Source organism: Schistocerca cancellata, chromosome 5, assembly GCF_023864275.1.
Source record: "Schistocerca cancellata isolate TAMUIC-IGC-003103 chromosome 5, iqSchCanc2.1, whole genome shotgun sequence".
Classification (NCBI taxonomy): Eukaryota; Metazoa; Arthropoda; class Insecta; order Orthoptera; family Acrididae; genus Schistocerca; species Schistocerca cancellata.
In genome coordinates, this window is record NC_064630.1 from 375,839,884 (window position 1) to 375,862,698 (window position 22,815).

Genomic DNA, 22,815 nt, shown 5'->3' on the forward strand with positions numbered 1-22,815 from the left:
ATAAAGCTTTTTTGTCAGGAACCGATACTATGAGGGTTCTATGCCTGTATTATACTCAATGCCATAAAAACAGATACCAACCAGCAATTTATAGTCTTTTTTCAAGACATTTTATTTTTCCATGCCATTATCAGTTTAAAATTTTTGTTCTGTCAGGTGGCTTCATTACAAGATAAACTGCTAATCAGATGCTGATAGTTAATTTTGGCATGGTGCTCTATCTTGAAAATACATTAACTAATAAATATGAATACATCTTGAAACTTCCTGACAGATTACAACTGTGTGCTGGACCGAGACTCGACTCGGGACCTTTGTCTTTCATGGCAAGTGCTCTACCGACTGAGCTACCCAAGTACGATTCATGACCTGTCCTCGCCTCTTTAGTTCTGCCAGTACCTCATCTCCAACGTTCCAAACTTTACAGAAGCTCTCCTGCGAAACTTGCAGAACTAGCACTCCTCATATGAGTACATCTTCTCTCGAACCTGCTTCACTTGGTCTTCCTCAACCCAACCTGTCTCCTTCCTAGACATGGACATCCACCTATTTGGTGGCCCCATCTATACCTCTTTCCACAATCACCAGCAGTAGCTGTGTTTTGACAGCTGTCTCCATTTCCACACCAAAAAATCTCTCCCATATAGCCCTGCCACCTGTGATGGTGTATCTGCAGTGACAGCAGTTCCCCTGCCCAGTACGAAGGTATCACAAAAGCTTTTGCAGACAGGCACTAATCCCCCCTCACCTCAACATACTCCACAAATGAATATCCTCAACACTCCCAATCCTTGAACCATCCCCCAAATATCAGCTGAAAAGCAGCACCCTCCTTATCATCAAAGACATGAGCAATAAACCATATCCTTCACCAGGGTTTTGATTATCATCAAGCCTGGAAATGTGGCATAACACACACACAATTCTCCACACCCTTCCTAAAGTGGTACTCCATCACCCACCCAACCTACACAAAATCCTGGTCCCAGCCATCTCTATCCATTGCCACAATGGTCATATTCCTGTGAAACACCCAGGAGCAAGACCTCCCACATTCACCCATCCAGCATGTTCTACTCCAATCCTGTCCTCACCTTATCCTATCCCATCAAGGCAGGACCATCTGTGAAAGCAGCCATGTCATTTACCACTTCTGCTCTAAGTTCTGCGAATCATTTTACTTCACTATGAACACCAGCCAGCTTTCCACCGGAATGAGTGACTGGGCACCGTCAAGAATAAAGTTGACCAACATACTCGAGTTCAGTGGCTGCTTCACAGCTACTGCCATCTTGAGGCCTTCCTTTCTTAACTATGTATATGAGAGTTATCCGTGCAACACATCCTTTGCTTACATTATTGTCCTGGCCTCAGTCTCCACTAATCCACTGTCCCCACACCCCCTGCCCAACATTTTCGCCTTCCTCTGTCCTGTGCAACCCCCCCCCCCCAACCCCCAACTCCATGAATAGTGCACCGCATCTCACCTGCTCCAGTGTGTGTGTGTGTGTGTGTGTGTGTGTGTGTGTGTGTGTCACTTACCTTGCCAGGTCACCTCTGCCACCTCTCTTCAACTGCCACCTCTCCCCTCCACATCCCTATACTGCACATCTGCTGCAATCCTCTGAGCTGCTACTAGCTACCCGTCCCCAAACCGTTCACCCAATTCTCACTTTTTCTCCTGCTACCCACCCCATCCGACACAGCCCCACCCCAGTCCACTTGCTGAACTGCAGAACCAGCATTGTGTGTACAGCTGGCAAAATGTAAGTGCACAGGTGTGTGTGTGTGTGTGTGTGTGTGTGTGTGTGTGTGTGTGTGTGTTTTGAAAGAGATGGGAGTCTGAAAAATTCATGTAATTATCTGAAATTTTTTTGTGTGCTTATCTGTCATGCAATGATAGTCTGCCCATTCAGTCAATGTCTATATTTCATGATATCTCAATTGAACATACCCTTTTCGGTATGTTGTAAACATAAATAGTAGAGCAAATTGAAGAGTCACTCTTGTTACTACCAAAAATTCTTTACTGCTTATAGCTTTGTTTACAACATCCAGAAGTAATCAAAATTATATATGCTGAACTCATGATGAAGGAAAATTGTAGCACAGGCAACAGAACCTTTGAGTAATTCCATTGGAATTTGTGAAATTTGTCAAAATACTTCTCAAACAAACTTTAAAAATTTATGCAACTACAATCACAAAACCTCTTGACATACTGTGCAGTCCTAAAGCATCAACTGCATACTGACCGGCACAGTGCCATGAAACAGCATCAAGAAGACAGTGACCTATATGCCAATGGCAAGAGCGAGCAGAGCCACACCTCCAGGAAGAGAGAGTTCAGTGCCCCAAGTCAGTGCTAATTTAACCAGCTGTCTGTCACTGGTCAGCACAATTCGGTCACAGACTTACAGAGCACCAGTAATAGCACGCTGATGCTTAGCCTGTGTTCTGCGAGTAGTATTAGTGAAAAGTACTTGCATGTAGGATGCACAGGAAGCATGTTAAGTTATGTTTATTTTCTTTTTAGTAACAAAGTGTTACATTAATCAGCAGGTGATATGTACAGATCATTTGGGATTTCTGCCACCAGCCATCACAGCTTCTGTCCTTCCTTGTTTGTGTTGGTGCTGACTCCTACAGTAGCCAAAAAAACATCAGGTGATGACTACAGAACCAATGCTGCATTTGCTCTTTGCTGCTTTGTCACAACGTCTCACTAATAGTTCTCTCTTTTTTTCTTTCAGATGTAAATTGCTACTAACTGTGTTCTTTATTGAAGACTAGCCACAATGCTTTCGCTGTGTGTGTATGTATAATTACTTGACACTCCTCTCATTAAAATGGTCTCTAACCCATACCCTCCTATGCCTCCAGTTGCTGCCAGCTTTCATCTTTAGCAGTTTATTCAGCTTCAGAACAACCAAATGTTACAGATAATGATGGTAGTCCAGTGGCTCATTAATGCACAAGCTGCTGCTGTATCGTCTTCACCACAACAGCCAGCAACATCCAAGGCATCCTGCATTGTGCATTTTGCCATCTGAGCTTTCAATGAATAACAAAAGGAATGGAATGGGTACTGCACTCAGTTCAACACTCACTGTGCTACACTTCAAGTGCAATGTACTGTGACACTTTCTTATTTCTAGTCAACGGCCAGTACAGGAGTTTACTGCCTTGCTCAGAAGTTATTCCTGATTAGAAGGCCACGCTTGCTAGTTTTTGAAGCATTGGTTTCTGCCCCCTCTACATATTACAAGGATCAGGTACAGGTTGCTGTGGTCCGTTACACATTCTTTCGACTGTGGAGAAAGCCAGAACAGACATACCATCACTGGGTCACTGAACTTCATGGTCTGACACAACAGTGTCATTTTCAATATGTCTGTGGACAGTACTATAGTGGCGCAATGATTCATGATGCAATTACATATGATGTGTCTAACAGTAGGATTCATGAATAAATTTTCAAACATTCTGATCCTACTTTGAAAAAAGTGTTACAAATCATTGAATATCAGGACCCATGTGACAGTGCCATGGAAAACTTTGAGGTAGCTCCCGTCTGCAATATAACGCAAAGTGACAAACAGGTACGGACATGTGACTGACCATGTGCACAAACAGGCCACTGCACCATGGACAGAGTAAACAAGTGTTAATGAGTGTCTCTGCTACAAAACCACGTTCCTGCTGCTTTTCCATGTAGAAAAGACAAAACTGCTCTATGCAGAATGTAACTTGCTAAACTTGTGGGAAGCCGGGTAACATATAGTCTGTGTGCTTGCAACAGAAAAAGAACTCCACCCAAGTTCGCTCTTGTAAGAGCAGAGCACCTTCTCACCCAGTACTAGATATGAACAGATTCAGAATGTGTCTTCTGCCCGCCCAAGTGCTTTGCAAATATAGTGAAACAAACTGTTTGTGAACTTAGTCATTGCCAGACACTGTGTGTGACTTCAGTTAGAAATTGCATTGCTTAATACGCTACATGTGAACAGTTGGGTGCGCCACAGTTGACAAAATCTTGCACACAACTTATCGCGTATAATGGTCTGGACCTTACAGTGCTTGGTACATGTAGTTTGCCTGCCATATTCCAGTCTCACACCAGAGCAGTGATATTTACAATTTTGCATTCGAGAGACTGTCAAAATATTTTTGGGTTACATTCTTCTGATTTGTTTGGTCTTTGTATTCAGGATGATGTACTTTCTGTTTCTGGTTTCAACCCAAAAGACAGTATTACTCAACTGATTGCAGAGTTTCCTGATCTATTTTCTGAAGAACTAGGTAGACACAATAATTTTGGGGCATACATTACAATGAAGGACAAAGGCCAACCTAGGTTTTTATGGGCATGTTCCATCCCTCATGCACTTAGAGACAAAGTTGCAAGAGAACTTAAAGAATGGCAACACAATGGTGTTATTGCTCCTATCCAGACTGGTCAATGGGCTTTCCCCTTAGTCATATTGCCAAAGCCTTCTGGAGACTTCATCTTTCCATTCACTTTAAATCCACTGTGAATCCACAAACAATAATTGATTCTTATCTGTTGCCTTGCCCTGAGGAGTTAATGGACATGTTTGGTGCAAGCTGCTATTTTTCAAAAATTGACTTACATGATGCGTATTTGCTAATTCCACTATATGAGGAGACTCAGAAAGTGTTTGTCGTCAACACACATTTATGGTTGTTCAAATTTTTGTGCTTACCCTTTGGCAGTGCTCCTGTGCTTGCCATATTCCAACACTACTTAGAACAGCTTACTGTAAAAGTTCCATTCTGTTCAAATCACTTCAACGATACTGTGGTGTCAGGACATACACAGGGGAAACATATCAGTAGCCTTTGTACATTTTTTTAAGTGCTTTCAGATGCAGGTTTGAAGTGTTGCCTGGTAAAATGTGCCTTTTTCAGACCAAAATTCAGTATGTAGGCCAATAGCAAAGGTGTTCATCCCCTTCAACTGCAACTGCTGACTATCCAGGACCTCCTTGCCCCATGGAACATGACAGAACTGCAGTCAGTTCTTGGGAAGTTGAAATATTGTATCTGGTTTATACCCAATGCAGCTCAGATCGTGCCTCTGTTGCATCATTTGCACCAGAAGAAGGTGCCTTTTGTTTCAACCAAAGAGTGCCAGGATACATTACAGACACTCAAAAATGCCTTGGTGAGGGGCAGATGCCTTGTTATTTCAATCCCACGAAGCCTGTGTTTTTCGTACGAAATCAGAGTTGTGCTCTCACACAGATTTGGTTCACAGGACAGGCCAAATGCTTTTGCTTCCAAGTAATCAAACAAGACCCACTGTAACTATTCCCAAATCATGAAGGAAGCACTCACTATTATCGGTGGTGTTCCATAGTTCACCATTATCTATTTGCTGCTACATTGTCGAAAACTGACATTCTGAGCTTGTGGCTGTGTACAAAATATAGGTTGACTCTTACATAGAACATAACAGCAACAAGACACTTTTTACAATGTTATTTATTTATTTATTTAAATAGTGCTGTTATTGGTTTTGAACCAACAGTTCATGATAAGATACATTTTACGATAGCTTTCATTTTATGTTTTCCCAAATGACGAAATTTCCCTTGGGTGGTGGTGCCCTACAACTAAAACAAGATGTGAGACAATGTATTTCTAACTGTAATTGTGCCCCACAATGGTTTTAAATGATCTAAATTACTGTGAAGATGTTTTGGTTACAATGCAAGTAACCAAAACATTTTCATTGTAATAATTTGTTTACAGCATTTAAAATTATTGTTTTTCTCAGCCTCATATCAGACAAATAGTATCACGACTGGTTTTGACTTCTTTGTATCATCAGAGGTTTTGAATCTGTTGCATACTAACTGCCAAACTCAGCAGGTTAAGAGAGAGACACTCAATTATCAATGCACCTCTTGGCCTGTTCAGTTGAGTTGTTATGTAACTGATTCAAAGCATCTGATGATTACTTAGTTAGAAGCAGAAACCAATCACAATACTATTTGTGTGACTTGAGGTGAGAAAACAAAATGAATTTTGTTGATGATAATTTTAGTGGATAATTTTTAGACCAAGTAAAGTAGGCTGCCAGGTCTACATTTTTTTCCCTTCTTGTGATGTAGAATAAATGCGAAAATGTTCCAGTTTTGGCTAATCTTGGTCGTCTGTAGATATTCTGTAATCAAATTTTAAGTATTTCTTTTATATTACTTTATCCTGTAACACCATCGTCCTTAGGTGCCCTTATTTCTTCATAAATTGAATAATTTCATTCACCTCATCTGGACTTTAATTTTAGAATGTTGTTATTTTTATTATCAGTAATCTGCATTCCTGTTTCACCTCTTGAACTACTCACACATTTAAAGATATCTAGAATGTGATGTCTATCCCATTTTCATTTCTGTTTTAGCTTCTCCATACTCTTAATGTTCTAAATTATTTATTTTATCATATTTTCATTGTGTCTCTTCACTGTCTCTCCAAGCCATTTCCTGCATCCCTATTTCCTCCTTGCTCTGTTCCACTGTAATAAAACTCATGTTCTTACATTAACTCTATTTGATTTTCATTTATGTTGCCGCAGATCTGGTAACCTTATTATATCACATTTGGCCTTATTTCAATTACTCTCCAACTCCACTAACCTCTCTTCAGGTCTTAGTGTTCTGCAAATAAAATGCAGTAATGCAGTTTGGATTCCTAAGGTCCATGATATTACATATTTAACAAAACTTTGTTTAGCAAGATGCTTGCACCAAAGTAACCATTACCCGAATTTCCACTATCAACTACTTACAATATTTCTTCTTTCACACCTTATATTGGATTATAGAAAACAAATATGCTGTAGTTATAAAGATCACCTGGAATTCCCAGTCTATGTCATCACTTTCAGTCACTGTTGGTATGGCACTATCAGGCTCGGATTCACTTGGTGGTATATATTCTAAACCACACTCTGAAATGAGAAAACAGCAAAAGTCAGCTTTCATAATTGAATCATTATGAACTAAAGGTAAATTAAAATGGTCTATGTTTCTCATTTACAAAATACTCTGTTCAACATTCCATAAAAAAGACCACAAACATTCTTCTAATAAATATTTACAATACTACAGTATTTTCAAAAAGATTAATCTGTTTTTACAAAAATATATCTCCTGCATGAATGAAGGTAGAAACTTGGGGTGGATTTCAACTTGTGCATCAAATCCATAAGTTTAGCTTTGCCCAAACGCATCTAATGAAGATAGTCAAAATACAGCAACAAAATGAATTTTTGGTTCTCCAGATCAATTCAGTTATAACTGTGATTGTTTGTTGAGATTATGGGTCTGAACCTCCTACAGCATATGGGCCAAACAGATCTTGCATTCAGGGTGTATACGTGGACAAGGAAAAAAAATTCCCGGATTTTTCCCGGATTTCCCGGTTAAAAATACACTTTCTCCCGGATGAAAACACACTTTTTCCGTGCTATTAAGTGACAGGTTTTTTTTATTTTTTGCATCAATAAGTACGCTGTATATTTTCGTATCACGAAAGTATAAATTCGAATCCCACCAAAAACCGCATGTTACTTTCCGAACCATGTAATCGAGATTACGATACGCTTTTGTAAGCGAGTCATTGCTCATGTCACGTGATCCCGCCAGCCGATGACAGCGGATATTCAGAGCGTAGGACACGTGATGTAGTCCGCTAATAGCAATTCACTGTTAAGTAGCGCGGATACACAAACAGGAAAAGTTAATGTTTTAAATTAATATACATAGTGTTGCTAGAAGAAAAGCAAAGGTTTCACGTACAACATTGGTCTCTAAGGTTAATAAGCTGCAACAGAAGCTAAGCTTTCACATATAATGTTGATTTTTCTTGTCCGTGTTACACTTTAAGATACATCACACAAATGTGCCGGTAAAATTTTTAGCCGAGTCCAGCGACTTGTTCTCAAAGTTTTCCACAAGTAAATTAGCTACCGCAGAGGAGCGAGAGCTTCCCGTAGCACTACATCAATTTACTCATAATAACGACACGATTGTCTGATCTGGGCTCTAAATACTTCTAATCGCTCGTCATCAAACGCTCTGTGATTTAAGGAATTCATCGCACATTCTCACACATAGTTCCACTTGCGAAAGAGTAAATTTGCTTTGAAAGTAACGTTTTTCAAACAGCCATTCGCAATATTTTCCCGCGACCTGTTAGAAATAGGTTCGTTTCAGCAGTCGTCAGAGAGCGCCAGGTAAGAGGCGCCACCGCGCTTTGGCAGCTACGATGACGCAGGAAGCCCGTATGTTCGTATGTGTAAAAAATTAAAAGATCTTACGTTATGTCATAAAAGAAAAGAGGCCGAAATATCGGCGTCTAATGCTGCGTAAGTTGTTAATACAAATACTACCCATGACTGGTGTGGTGTCTCAAATCTGATTGCGTTTATTTTGTCGCTGTCTGCTAGATAAAACAAAATAGGTCTTTCTAACACTGCAGAAATTGTAACACATACCAAATAAACGAGACTGTTTTTGCACAAATGGTCATTTTTATAACACGACAGAATATAATTCACGAAGACCAACATAAAATGCCTATTAGGCCTACTACAAGCAAATAGTTTAATGTTAGAAAATAGTTTCACATTTCATTCATACGCCCCAGTTTCTCGAGCATGAGATCGAAAAGTAGTAGTACGAGATTTTTACTTAAATTTGGAATCGTCATATTCTTCCCTAATTGGTGTGATGTCCCCGTTCCTCGTCCTAACAAACAATCTTGTCATGACTAACTCTGGAACTATTCCTGCCTTTGTCAAAATTTAGTAGCTGGTTAACTTCACTAACCCTGCCAGAATCACCGGTTTAGTTATCCCTGATTATTCTCCGGTTAGGCGTTGTTATGTTCGTACAAACTACTTTCCGCCCTACTTCCAGAATAGAAGTTAATCGGCTGCTAGAAGGGGGCTGTACACCTGGCCCTTACAAGTGGAGCGATCTGGCCAAAAATTTTCTGACAAAATTTCATTTTCTTGGATATACCGAGAAGATAATACGTAATCTTTCTTACCTGTTATTCCTGTTAGTCGTTTATTTCCACTCTGGTAGTCTGACTCTATGGATTTCGCTAGTAATTATAGCACAGCTGATCATTCCAAGCCCAATCAACCACATAATCAGACAGCGGTTGGTGTTCACTCGTTCGGCTTTACTCTGCTCATCTCGTATAACCCGGTCCCCTTTTGCTTGCAGGAAAGTTTATTTCTAGATGCGACGAGGATTCCCCTGACAGACATCACGTACACTAGGCAAGCATTCAAAATTTAACTTATGATTCATTCAGAAATCAACTTACAGAGTGCGTTCAAAAACCAAGAGGGATGCGTTTCAAAATCATGAGTAATCGGTAGACCAACGTGCGCTGGATGCTAGGCTCTTTGTGAAACATGATTTTTTTCTTCTCAAGAATATGAATTTGGCGCCCCCTCCACCCCCGTAATTGTCATTCGGGTCAGATACATTGGGTTGCCCCGCCACTCAACTGCGCATGCGCATGAGCCCGCTCGTAACTCCTATAACGAATCTAGTTAAACCGTTGTGACGTCACTCTCATCGGAGACATTTTGTTGTTATAAAGCATTGCATAGTCTTCCTAACACCTTTGACACATTTTGTTGTTGGCAAACGTTTGTATGAGCACTGTGTTTTGTTGTATATGGCACATTTCCTTTGGAATTTATGTTTTATTTTCATATTTTTTTCTCGTTCACGTTTTATTGTTGTAGTATTATTCTGCAGTAGCGGAATAGAGTAATATCCTTTGTTAGAGCATCGATTCTTGCCAGTCAATGTTGCAAAAATTTAACTGAAACCTAAAATAATGAAAAATTCCCGGAATTCTAAAAAATTCCCGGGTTTTTCCCGGTTTTCTCCCGGATGAAAAAATTCCCGGGTTTTTCCCGGATCTCCCGGTTGTCCCGGGTCGTATACACCCTGTGCATTGCACTACAGGTCACCAAGGTCGCTTGATCTCATTTTATGAGATTTTTATTTCGGTAAGGGCTTGTGCCACCCCTTCAAATAGTGTTGGATGAACTGCAATGCCACATTATAGCAGTACTGAGTGCAGTAACTGCAGACATGAAAATATAAAATATGCTTGTCTGCACTCTGGATGTCTGTTGAGCATCCAGTGCAAGGCACATTGATAATTAGTGAAAAGGGAATGAAAACTGATTCTAAAAATAATTGTAAGAAGTACCACAGGATTGTATGAGCACGCATATGTGCAAACTTTGCAAAATAGGATGGTTCTTTTAAAATTAAAAACTTAGCAGCCTTACGCACTGTTTAAAATTTCACAGTTTACGTTGGTATAATATACAACCAGTTGCTGCTTGTATTTGACATGATTTATTGAACCGCTAACTAGTTTTCAAGTGACAGCAGGCTCACCATCACATTGGGGGTTACAGGAACATAATATTCTGGGCCATCTGCACCTGATGGGGTGGTGATGTACAGGCCCATGATAACCTTAACAAAAGCTGAGAAAATGAATGTTATCAAAATGAATTTGTCATGGATGGATATGGTGTGTGTGTGTGTGTGTGTGTGTGTGTGTGTGTGTGTGTGTGTGTGTGTGTGTGTGTGGGCGCGCGCGCGCGTGCGCGCGCATTGGTGAGCAGAAAGGGGAAGGATGAGGTGGACAGAGAAAGGGGGAAGGAGAAATGGACAAAAAAAGTACAGGGAGGAGGTGATAAGAGCTTGGGGGAAGAGATGATGAGCAGAGAGAGGGGCGGGGATGAGATGGTCAGAGAGAGAGGGGCGGGGATGAGATGGTCAGAGAGAGTGGGCGGGAAGAAATGGTTGGAGATAGGGGGCAAAGGAAATTAAACAAAGCGGAAAGAGAAGATGGAGAGAGGGAAAGAGTGGGGAACAGGAAATACACAGATAGAAGTGGGAAGGTGAGTGGAGAGACAGAAAGGGGGGAGGGAGAGGAGAAGGAGAAGACGTGTGCAATATATCTGATATGTGTCAAATGCCTATGCCAACAAAGCCACAGGGAAAGAGCTAGAACCAACAAAAACTGCCAATTTAAATCACAGTTATAGTTAATCATCCACAATAAATACAAGGAAGTTAAAATTTACCTCTAGTTTCTATTTTCATTCATGAGGAAAACGTAGTATTGTGAAATTGAATTAATCTTTATGAAACATCTAATATCTCTCCCAAATTACACAATATGTGTGCATAATATATTTTGAGGACATCAACCGATCTAGTTCATGTCAAACTTTTTTTAGAAAAAGTATTGATACTAGAGGGCAATACTTCATAATAAGAGTAATAATAATGAAACTGCTGCTGCTGATGATGATAATGAAACATCTTGACACTTAACAATATGGGAATTTGAGAAAACAAAAATAAACCAGAAAGAAATTTCCTGACAGATTAGAGCTCTTTGCTGGATTGGGACTCAAACCCAGATCCTTGCCTGGCTAACTTGGTCAGTAAAATCTTTGTCCATAGAATGAAAGGTTCTGGGTCTGAGACCCAGTCCAGCAGCTGTAGTCCCATACAAAAGACTTTCAATTTTAACCTGCCAGAAGTTTAAAAAAATGGAAGCTGCATACAAAAATTTTAGTCCAACATGGTGCATCCTGTTCACAAATTTAAGGAACATAGCAATTTTGCTGTTTGGTTATCTGAGCGAATACAATTCACAAGAGAAAAAAATAATGACATAAGTGGAGATCACGGCCAAACATAACAGTTCAATAACAAATTTCCTGCAATTGCATAATTCAACTGAATAAGACAACTACAAAATATTTAAAATTTATTTTTCTCTTTTGAGCATAAATTAAACACAGTACCTTGTGACAAAAATGTAACAACAGCTGTAGTTCCTTGTTGTACTATGTTGGGAGGCGGGTACCTTAAGGAGTCTGTATCTGCTAATAACTTTTTCAAATGTACACAATGTCCAAGGGAGGTTGGCAGCTTAGACAGTGATTTATTTCCCCGAACATCCAAAGATTCCAAATGCCTGAGTTCATTGAACTCACATAAAATATCTTTCAGTCTATTGTTTGATACATCCAATGTATTTAATAATTTGAGCTCAGATACAGTGGCAGGAAGCTGTTTTAAAGAGTTTCTGCTGAGATTCAAAACCTGCAACAAACAATGGATCTTCAAGCAACCTGTCAAAACATAATAAAAGTCACAGCATATTTTAGTGATACATCCCATTCCTTGAATGAGAGGTATCACATCCTTAAATACACATGTCAGAGAAAAGGTGTTCATGCCTGAGACTAGTTGATAAGTGGGGAGCACCCCACTGGTGGGAAGTATTTTAAATGGTAGGTGCTGATACCAGAGGTAAATGATCCAGTGACTGTACGGAAGTGGATAGCAGTCAGACAACTCTACCTGCTGAGGAGGAGATAGGAGTTCCATGGAGCAGATGGTGCAGAAGAAAGAGTACCTTGAAATCTAAGAATGCTAAATGTCAAAGAAAATAAATGTAGTGTAGCTGTTAATTATCAAGTGGAATATCAGCTCTGTTATGAATGTAGTACAGAGAGGCAGTATACGAGCTGCTAGCTGTCCTCATTTATCATGTGTTGAGTATTAACTTTGCAGATAATATAAGAAAGTGAACTGAATTCACTTCTTATTTATGTGGTTGAATGAATGAGAATGAAGTTATTTTCAGCAGCTTTATCTGCAGCCAGTAAGGAGGTGAAATCTGAGCAACGTTGGAGGAAGAAAACGCATGGATTCAGGGTACAGACTAGATGGACGCTGATTAATATTACTGAACAGCAAACAAATATTCAATAAGCAAATACTTTGTACATACAAGGAATGTTCAGGTGGCCACTTAGTTATGCATTTGGTGCATGAAGTGAAGTATAACAAACCATCACATAGGCCAAGCCAACCTGAACACTTCAATAAATAAAATATCCACACATCAAATATGTGAAAGCATTCCTGATCAAACAATGGACTCAGTATCTTTGCTATATGGCGAGTAGCAACTTTCCTTTTCATAACTAATGTTGACAGCGTTCCTGAATGTGACAAAATGCATTCTAAGGCAAAATTGTGGACAGTTCTATTGGTATCCAGATAGTGAGCAACAGAAATCTGTCCTCAAAACTCTTTAAGAAGACAACTAGGTAAGAGTCAAAATACAATGAAAAATCATACTTTTCTTATTTATGGGCACCGTTTCCTTCTAGAACAAATATCTTTAAATTCATTCATGTTTCCTGTTCGCATTGCACTCATGCTGGAATTACCCTGGCATACAATAATTATCTTCTGTATTCTGTGGCCATAAAACAATGCATCAGCAGTATTTCCATTCCTTTAATCGATATATGATTCACAGGACCACATTTCTAAAAACTTTCATAATGACTCCACGGAGACTACGAAGACTGTCTTCAGTTGTTGCAGCACTAACTGCAGTCCACCTGTACAGAATGTTGACTAGTGGAAAAGGGGGACACACTGTTGTATTGTATGGTGGCATCACTGGTTATCGTAAGTTGAGGCCAGGATAATTTTGGGAGCAGAGAATATGTTATCAGGATAAATCCCATCTTCAAATTTTAAAGAGCTGATGGTGGAGGCTACCTTTGACGTGGAAGGCTACATTTTGGGCAACTGCCTGGAGGTGTTGGTCATGCCAAAGATAAGAATCACTTCCTTCACTGGCTCTCCGCCATCCTCACCCCTTTACCACCTGGATCCCTGCTTGTCACTGTTGATGTCACTTCCTCATACGCCAACATCCCTCATGCCCATAGTCTTGGTGAAACTGAACACTATCTCTTCCAGTGTCCTTTAGACTCCAAATCCACTAGCTCATTCTTTGTTCACCGTATTAACTCTATCCTAACACAAAGCTACTTCTCCTTTGAATGTTAAGGTATACAAACAAATTTGCAGCACAGGCACGGGCACCCACTTGACATCCTCGTATGCCTACCTGTTTATGGGCCATCTGCAGGAAATCTTCCCAGACTTCTAAAAACCCAAAACCCTGGCTGGTTCAGGTTCACTGATGATGCCTTCATGATCTCTCCTCATTTCTTCACACCCTCAACACTTTCTCTCCCACACACTCCAACCTGTCCTCCTCAACCCAACATCTTCCTGGACACTAACCTCATCCTGTCTGATGGCTCCACACATGCCATTAAACCCACCAACTACCAACAGTACCCACATTTTGACAGCTGCCATCCCTTTCACACCAAAAAGTCCTGGCCATCCCCAGGGACGGCACGCCTGCAGTGACAAGAACTCCTTGTCCAATATACTGAAGGAGCTGAAAAGGTTTTTACAGGCAGGCACTTTTGTAAAGTTGGTTGCAAGTCACTAAATACTCTCATTCTCAAATACTGTGTGAATATAGTCTGGCTATTTGTGTGTTATGAGCAATGCTTCCTTTTCATCCCCATCCCTTTGGAAGGTACATGGCTCTTTCACCAAAGTGGTTCTTTCCAGAGAGTAAGTTATGAGTGCATCAAGTTTGGTCACGATCGATCTAATTGTTTTGGAGGAAATGTGGAAAACACACACACACACACACACACACACACACACACACACACACACACACACACACACACACACACACACAATGTATTTTATAATATGTATGGATGTGTGGGTTGTATGGCCAATTTTAGCTACCCATATAATACACTGTTATCAAGAAGAATAAGTAAATAATAAAAATATCCTGAAAATGACCACAAACTCATCAGGTGGCATAACAGAGAAAGCAGCTGTTAAAACTCAGCAGCACTTGCTGGACTTTTCTAAGGGCTAAAGCTGGGTTTCTATGCTGAAATCTATGAGCCTACATCTTTGCACCACTCCCCGTAACAGACAGCAACTAATATGCATTAGTGATAGGGTCCGAGTGTTTTTAAAGGAACTTGATATTGTCTAATTGCAAAGTTAACAATTTTTTACATCAGCTGCCTATAAATTACTGAATATACTGGGGAGGGGGGGTGGGGGGCGGAATGCCGCACTTGGCAGTGAGCATGTGATTCTTCATCCCAATTCAAGTCATAAGTGTGCCTAGCAAAATCTAGCCCCACCAATAGGTTTAATAGAAATACAATTTAAAAAGTGAGGCTATGCCAACATCGTAACTGTGTGCAGTGTGAACAAGAACAGGAAGCACAAACTCTGCACTGTGCCAGAGCCTTGGCATTAGCTCAGTTGAATGAGGCAACGTTGCGGGGAACAGATATGCAGACTTACCAATGTTTGAGTTGCGTTCATGCCAAACTCACCCCCCCCCCCCCCCCCCCTTAATGAAACCATCACGCTGTATCCAATTTATGCCTCCACTATGTGATAACTTGTGTATTTCTTTCTGTCTATGTCACCTTTATTTAAGCATTAAGACATAATGCAAACTTCTTACAGACATAAATGATCACTCTGGTACATCCACAACAACATTGGCTGTATCCAATGAGGCTCAAAAAACACAGTAGGTAGGCTATACTAGATTGCACATTATGCTATGAATAAAAATTCTATTCTGCACGTCTGATGGCCATGCTTATCCTCATAGAGCCAGTACATACACATATGAGCAACATGCACTTAAGAGATGATGTTCAAATGACCACCCTGCATTTGCAAACACTTTGCCACTTCCCGAATGAGATTTTTTGCCACTTGCTGGATTGTGCTTTCCTGGACCCTACACAATCTTCCTGCGTGCAATATTGCTGAAGCATCAAGCATGCAGGCTATCAGGTCGTGTACATCCATGGGTGGAGTACTATAAACTTGTTCCTTTAAGTGTCTCCACAAATAAAAATGTAGTGAACTAAGGCTCAGGGAACATGGAGGCCAGTACACTTCACCTCCATGACAAATCCATTTCCCTGTAAATGCTTCCTTTAACTTCATAATGTACCTATTCTTGCCACAAAACTTTCAAAGCCTTACTTATTTCCTCTACTACGTAATTTTACATTTTTTTGAAAATATATTGCTTTGGCAACTCATTCCTACATTTATCAGAAAAATGTAAGGAGATATTGTAGGACGAGGTGGATAAATGGTATTATCCCAAGATAACTTGGGCTCATCACAAATCTCTGCAAATACTTGTTACAACACACTGTTTATTAAAAAGATGAAATTTTTTTTATTTAAAGATACAGATCAGATGGTACATACAAACGAGAATCACCTTAGAATAGTATTATAAACCTGTTTCTGCATGACAGATTCTGAAGTAAGGTGTGATGCACAAAGGGACCTGGCACTGGGGGCAGTAGTATCGTACTTCCCTCCAGACGAACTTCCCATGTGCATCCTGTTTCTAGGAGCAAATTGTGCATATTCATGTCAAACTGCTCTTCTTCTCTGTCAGCTTAATACGTCTGGAAAATGCCTTTTTGTCAACCGAAGAGGGTGGTGTGTTCATACCGGTCAGCCTGGCTCAGGAGAAATGGCACTCCCTTTGTATTTCTCAACTACTTTTTCCGAGAAGGTCAACATAAATTCCAGTAATTCCTGCTTCCCTCCAGACATGCCACACAAAATAAAAGAATTCCGCACAGGAATTTCCAGGAAATGGACAAAGATTTATCTTGTAGTATGTCTTGCCTTGCTTTCTGGTATTGGATATGATGCCATTCTCTGATCAGCTTGGTCCACTCCTCTCAAGCAAAAGCTCTGACTTCATTATTTTCTTTGACCTTTTCTCAGTCTCCATCATACCCATAGTGCGCATAGTTGAAAGAAATACCACATCTTTCTAGTCTTTCTGACGCAATGCTACAGCTTTTCCTCATCTTTCACCTGCAACTTCACTTTTTTGTAATTTTTTATTTAGGAGAGATTGTGGCATGTCTTTTTGGGTCATTTTTACTTTTCCATATCTATCGCTGGATTTCAAAATTAGAAAATCTGCTAACTCTGGGGATGTGTAAAAGCTATCTGTCATTAGACAGTAACCTTGCTTTAGGAGTGGAAAGTGTCAAAACAACTTATTATGACACTGGAAAATCTGTAAAGTTTGAATCCAGCTTTCTCCTTTCCCCCACATAAGTAATCAGGGACCACATGTATCTGTTAGATGATTCACACAGCATGTAGCATTTGATTCCATATCTTGATATTTTCATCAGGATATACTGTATCCAGCCCAGTTGGCCATTGTGAAAAAGTAGATCTTCATCCACCATAATGACCCATTTAGGAACATAAGAAGCTTTGATTTTATTTTCAAGGTGCTGGTAAACTGGCCAAATTTTGTTCAGCTGAGGATCTGTGTGATTTGCAGCATCATACACTCCATTACAAGAAAAATGAAGATACTTTTTCATTTAGCAAAACATTTTGTAAGACATTACGTCATTGAAAAATGGAGTTGATGTGCTTGTCTGTTGCATCCAGTCCATCTGCAATTCAGGTTTGTGAACAACACTTTGCAAAATGGTTAGAGCAAGGAAAAGAAGTTCTTCACATGATGGTGGCAAAACATTATATCTAATGGTTGAAAAACACTGACTGATATATTTAGCTCTTTCCAACCGAATCATTTCCACCAAATCCCAATTAAATAAGTGTTCATATATTTCAAGTTCATAATCAGCAAAATGAATCCTACAGCCAGGATTAGCAGTTAGCAGTAAATGGAAATCTTGGTGGAACACAATCATTTTTATCCCAAATATGCCATACTCTCACAATACATATCAGTGTCTTCATCATATTCTTCCTCACTTGACGAAAGTTCAAAAGAGTCATCACCAGATTCTGAAACAGGGATGTCTTCCCACTGATCTTCATCACTGGAATAATCACTGTTCATTTTAGAATACTGCAAGCAGATGTAATACTGTAACAACTGCACCAACATGCTACAAAACAGCACGGTAATGTTGCAAAAACTACACAAGCACAAGCCAGTAGCAATACATTGCAGCAAAACACTAACAAGTGACAGCAAAAGGAATTACAATGATTATAATCTGGACGCTGGTGCTAACTATCAGCAGTGAGAGAAACTACAATGTTCATAATTGTGACGTTGGTACAGGAATGCATAAAATTTGGAGGGTAACACTTCTCAGCAAAACAGTTAAACCTGAAGATAATCAGTTAGGAGGTTAAATACGAGGGTAAGTTGCATAAAAAGTTCTCAGTTTACTTGCTCTGTCAAATTTGGATAAAATCCCAAGCTTTCGATGACCACCTACGTAATCTTTGTCAGGGGTAAAACTGACTGTCATGGACTGGTGAGGCTTCCACTTTTATAAGCAGTGGAGGGCTTCTTATTGGCTGGATGACATCACGGTGAAAACGGCGTGTACGGAGGTGGCGGCCTCTATGTTTATAGATTTTGTTTGCACGCTTTATCCAGCGTTGCTTGCAGCACCATCCATCACAACAGGCGGAGAACTGCGAGGAATGTAAGAAGTCTCCCTCTGCACTCTTTCTTTATCAACTGCGCGCTTCCATGCATTGATAAGTGCATATCCAGAGTCTCTGTTGAAATTATTTTAACATAGTCTAATTTCAACTGCTTCCCTGATGACAGAGTCCCAATAGTTTGAAGTGTGAGCAAGTATTCTTGTTTCACTGAATAAAATCTTATGTTTATTTAACAAACTGTGCTCAACCACTGCTGATTTTTCTAGATACCTGTATTTCAGGTAATGGATACAACTGTCATGTGATAAGTTATTGTCAGTAACAAAATGATGTCCTATTTATTAACAACAAAAACTAGGGAACGGATGTCTAAGAAATCAAATAGAAACCTGATAAGGATTTGAACCACAGTTCCATAGTGGATGTGGATTTGCTGTCCCAGCAATCTTCTCAATCAGCTACGATGGTTGGTAGGTAGTGTGGGGTGATACATGTTTCTTTGTACAGTGTTGCCAGCTCCTTGTTTTCATACATGTGTTTTCAAAATGCATCCAATCTGATTTTGCTTGATAAATTTTTGTCTGGAATCTGATGAGAAATTGCATTCTATCTCCAAGTGCAACATTTTTTCTTCACTGTGTATTGATTTAGGAATGTACAAAGTCATCACGTCACTAGGCTTATTCTATTCATTATGTCACTTCATTTTATTCTTGTATTTTTTAACGATTTGTCTTTCAGCAGCAGGTATGCACTGTAGCATTATGACACCATTTCAATAGATTATAATGCACAACTTGCAAATACTGTCTTAAGTTCCATCTAAACTGCCAGTTATAGTGAGTGACACAAAATACTCATACATGATTAATTAACTTACATTAGAAGGGGTCAGTTGACAGGACATGTTCTGAGGCATCAAGGGATCACCAATTTAGTATTGGAGGGCAGCATGGACGGTAAAAATCGTGGAGGGAGACCAAGATATGAATATACTAAGCAGATTCAGAAGGATGTAGGTTGCAGTAGGTACTTGGAGATGAAGAAGCTTGCACAGGATAGAGTAGCATGGAGAGCTGCATCAAACCAGTCTCTGGACTGAAGACGACAACAACAGTGTTATCACGCAACTTTAGCAGTAAAATCTCCAGAGCAACATCCTAAAATTCTGAAAAACATACTGACCCATGCAAATGGCCTTTTGAGATATTTGTTACCTTATTTTCCTGGACACATCAAGAACGATATTCTACTTCTGTAATATTGTGTTTGGTAGCTATGCAGAGCTGTAGCAGCAGTTAATATGGGTCGAAGTAAATTTATGCATGACTTTCAAGACACAAAAATATAATCTTGTTTTTCAATGTACACAATGCCACTTTTTTTGTATATAAATGAATAAGCTGTCATCCTTATTTTAAAAAGGTTCTTAAATATTATGCAGCTGATGTAATGTTGTTTTATTCTGTTTGAGGAGCCTGGAAAACTATGCAGTGGAGCAAAATCAGTGCCAAATGCCAAGGCTGTTGAGGTAGTGTTTACCCAAAGATACTAGCAGCCGCTGTTTGCTAGGATATAATGGCCATCGAAGTATACTTCACAAAAAATTATGCACGTCAGAAGCATGGAAAAACCAAATACATACCATAATTTTATATAAATAGAGAGTACTTAATTTTGTTCTACTTCTGATGCATCATAACTCTAAGAATTCACAAGGAAACATCACCAACTTGGCCTCATATTTCAAGGGGGAAAAGAGCGCATTTGCTGAATATCAGCTTCAGCAACTGATCCTGCATGAAACTGTGACCCACATTTCTGATAGTACACAGTTATGACTTCCTGGAAGCACAGTTTTTAGATATGTACATGCACCAGTTGTCACTCCCTCTGCCCCCCTGCAGCCACTTAATGCCCGAGCACAAAGTACTGCACAGTGGAGTGAATAAGTGGTTTGTGACATACCGTTTTGACACTGGTAACATCCTTTGTTCATTATGTCAAACTGAGCAGTTTCTAACATGTAGCTGCTGACGGAGATATCCTTACTTTGAACACTTTTACACTGCAATTCACAAATGCAGTGTAAATGAATGAAACAGGTACATTTGTCATCAAAGAAGTAGTGTAGCACCATGTAATTATTAACATTACTGATGTTCAATATTTTCTTTTTGAATTTTAAAGCTGGCACTGTTAAAGTGAAGTACATTTGTTGGGATGTGCTATTCCTTACTATTTTTCTGGTAAAATAATGTGTGTTCTCAAACAATATTTCAAAACACGTTGGCCAGATGTGTCCACCTCCACCTTCTTCCCTCACCTTTAATATTCTGCAAACAGGGGAGTTCTGGTTGTTAGTCTACTGTACAGTACTTTATGTTCATGCATTAGGTGGCTGAAATGGGCCAAAGTGTGTGACAAAAAACTGGTGTGCACAAAAATTTAGGATGTATGTTCAGAAGCTCATAACAGCCTGTTATCAGAATCAGAGCCCAAATTTTCATGCAGGATCGATTGCTGGGGTTGATATATTGCATATGTGCTTTTTCCTTCTTGGTGATGTTTCCTTGTCAGACAACGGCATTATTGTTGTGGTCTTCAGCCCATGCTGATTTGATGCACCTCTGTGTGTTATCCTATTCCACATACAACTCTCCATCTTGGCAGAACTAATACTGAAACTTCCTGGCAGATTAAAACTGTGTGTTGGACCGAGACTCAAACTCGGGACCTTTGCCTTTCGCGGGCAAGAGCTCTACCAACTGAGCTAGCAAAGCATGACTCACACCCCGTCCTCACAGCTTCACTTCTGCCAGTACCTCAGTACCTTCAAAACTTTACAGAAGCTCTCCTGTGAAAGTTTGGCAGTCCAGCACACTGTTTTAATCTGCCAGGGCACACTCTGCTGCAGAGTGAAAATCTCATTCTAGAACTAATGCTACCTACAGCCATTTCAACCTGCTTACTGTAGTCAAGCCTTAGTCTCCCTCTACAATTTTTATAAGCCCTCCCCCCCCCCCTCCCACACACATTTCCCTCCATTACCATACTGAAAATTCCTTGGTGTGTCTGCCTCCGGATATGCCCTATTATTCAATCATTTATTTTAGTCAGGATGTGCCATAAATTTCTCCTCTACCCAATTTAATTCAGTAACTAATCATTGGTTATTTGATCTGTCCATCTAATATCCAGCATTCTCCTATAGCATCACATTTCAGAAGCTTCTATCCTCTTCCTGTTTGAACTGCTTGCTATCCATGTTTCACTCCATATAAGGCTGCACCCACAACACACAAGTCGGGACACTTCATTTTATATTTGATGCTAACAAATTTCTCTTTTCCAGAAATGCTTTCCTTATTATTACCAGTTTATAATTTCATATACTCTCTAGTTAAGTCATCATCAGCTATTCTGATGCCCAAACAGAAAACTCATCTCATTTCCTAATCTAACTCCCTCAGCATTTCCCGATTTGTTTCTACTACATCGATAATAATATCATAAATACGAAAGTCACTGTGTCTGTTATGCTTTCATGAATAAACCACTGAACCAATTTTGATGAAATCTGGTATGGAGATAGTTTGGACACCAAGGAAGAACATAGGCTATTTTAGAAAGTATGTAGTGCATGATATTTATTGATTTGAGGAATATGACATGAAATATGGAACAATGATCACCCTTTGAAAAAGATATTTCTTCTTTAACTTTTGAACTGTATCATATTTATGAACATACTTTTATTGTTTGATACACTGTACATAATACAATTCAACAAAATGAATACAGTACTTATACAATCCTCAATGTGCCTAACCCATACTTCTATACTAATCGTTCACAGGACTGTCACATTTTAGCTGCTGGCAGTCACATAACTTATAGCTTCTGAGACGCTTGAAGACTCGCAACAATGTCCTTTAAATGCTGTATGACAAACAAAGAGATTTCAGGCTTTTATATGCAGAAAGTGAGAGGTATTTACTGAGGATGTATTGGATTATGGTACGCAAGTGCAGACACAGGTAAAAGACAGAAGTGTGAAGGCAGCTGATTTATTGCACATACAAATGCTAAAAAATTCATACTACACAGAACTACAAATTATTTATTTTCATTATTCATTAGTTTAATGCTATTTAATAGTTTTAGGAAGTCCACATTTCATTTTAGTACCATCGTCATCACTCATCATAACTAAACTACTGATAAGCATGGTCTTTTGGTAATCATTGCTGACCCTTGATCACAGGGTTCCAGGTTCAATGCCCAGCTCAGTTGATTTCCTCCCCTGGAGACTGGGTGTGTGGGTGTTGTCTTTATCATCATTCTA

General features: G+C 39.6%; 1 protein-coding gene across 1 annotated transcript in view; it reads right to left on the minus strand.

The window, feature by feature from the left end:
- The window catches only part of LOC126188325 (E3 ubiquitin-protein ligase LRSAM1-like), a 174,056-nt gene that overhangs the window by 123,565 nt on the left and 27,676 nt on the right, over positions 1-22,815 (minus strand). The window contains exons 4-5 of the mRNA XM_049929919.1: positions 11,900-12,200; positions 6,885-6,979 (exon numbers count right to left, since the gene is read on the minus strand). Coding sequence (XP_049785876.1) covers positions 6,885-6,979; positions 11,900-12,200 — 396 coding nt within the window. The remainder of the gene's footprint in view (positions 1-6,884; positions 6,980-11,899; positions 12,201-22,815) is intronic.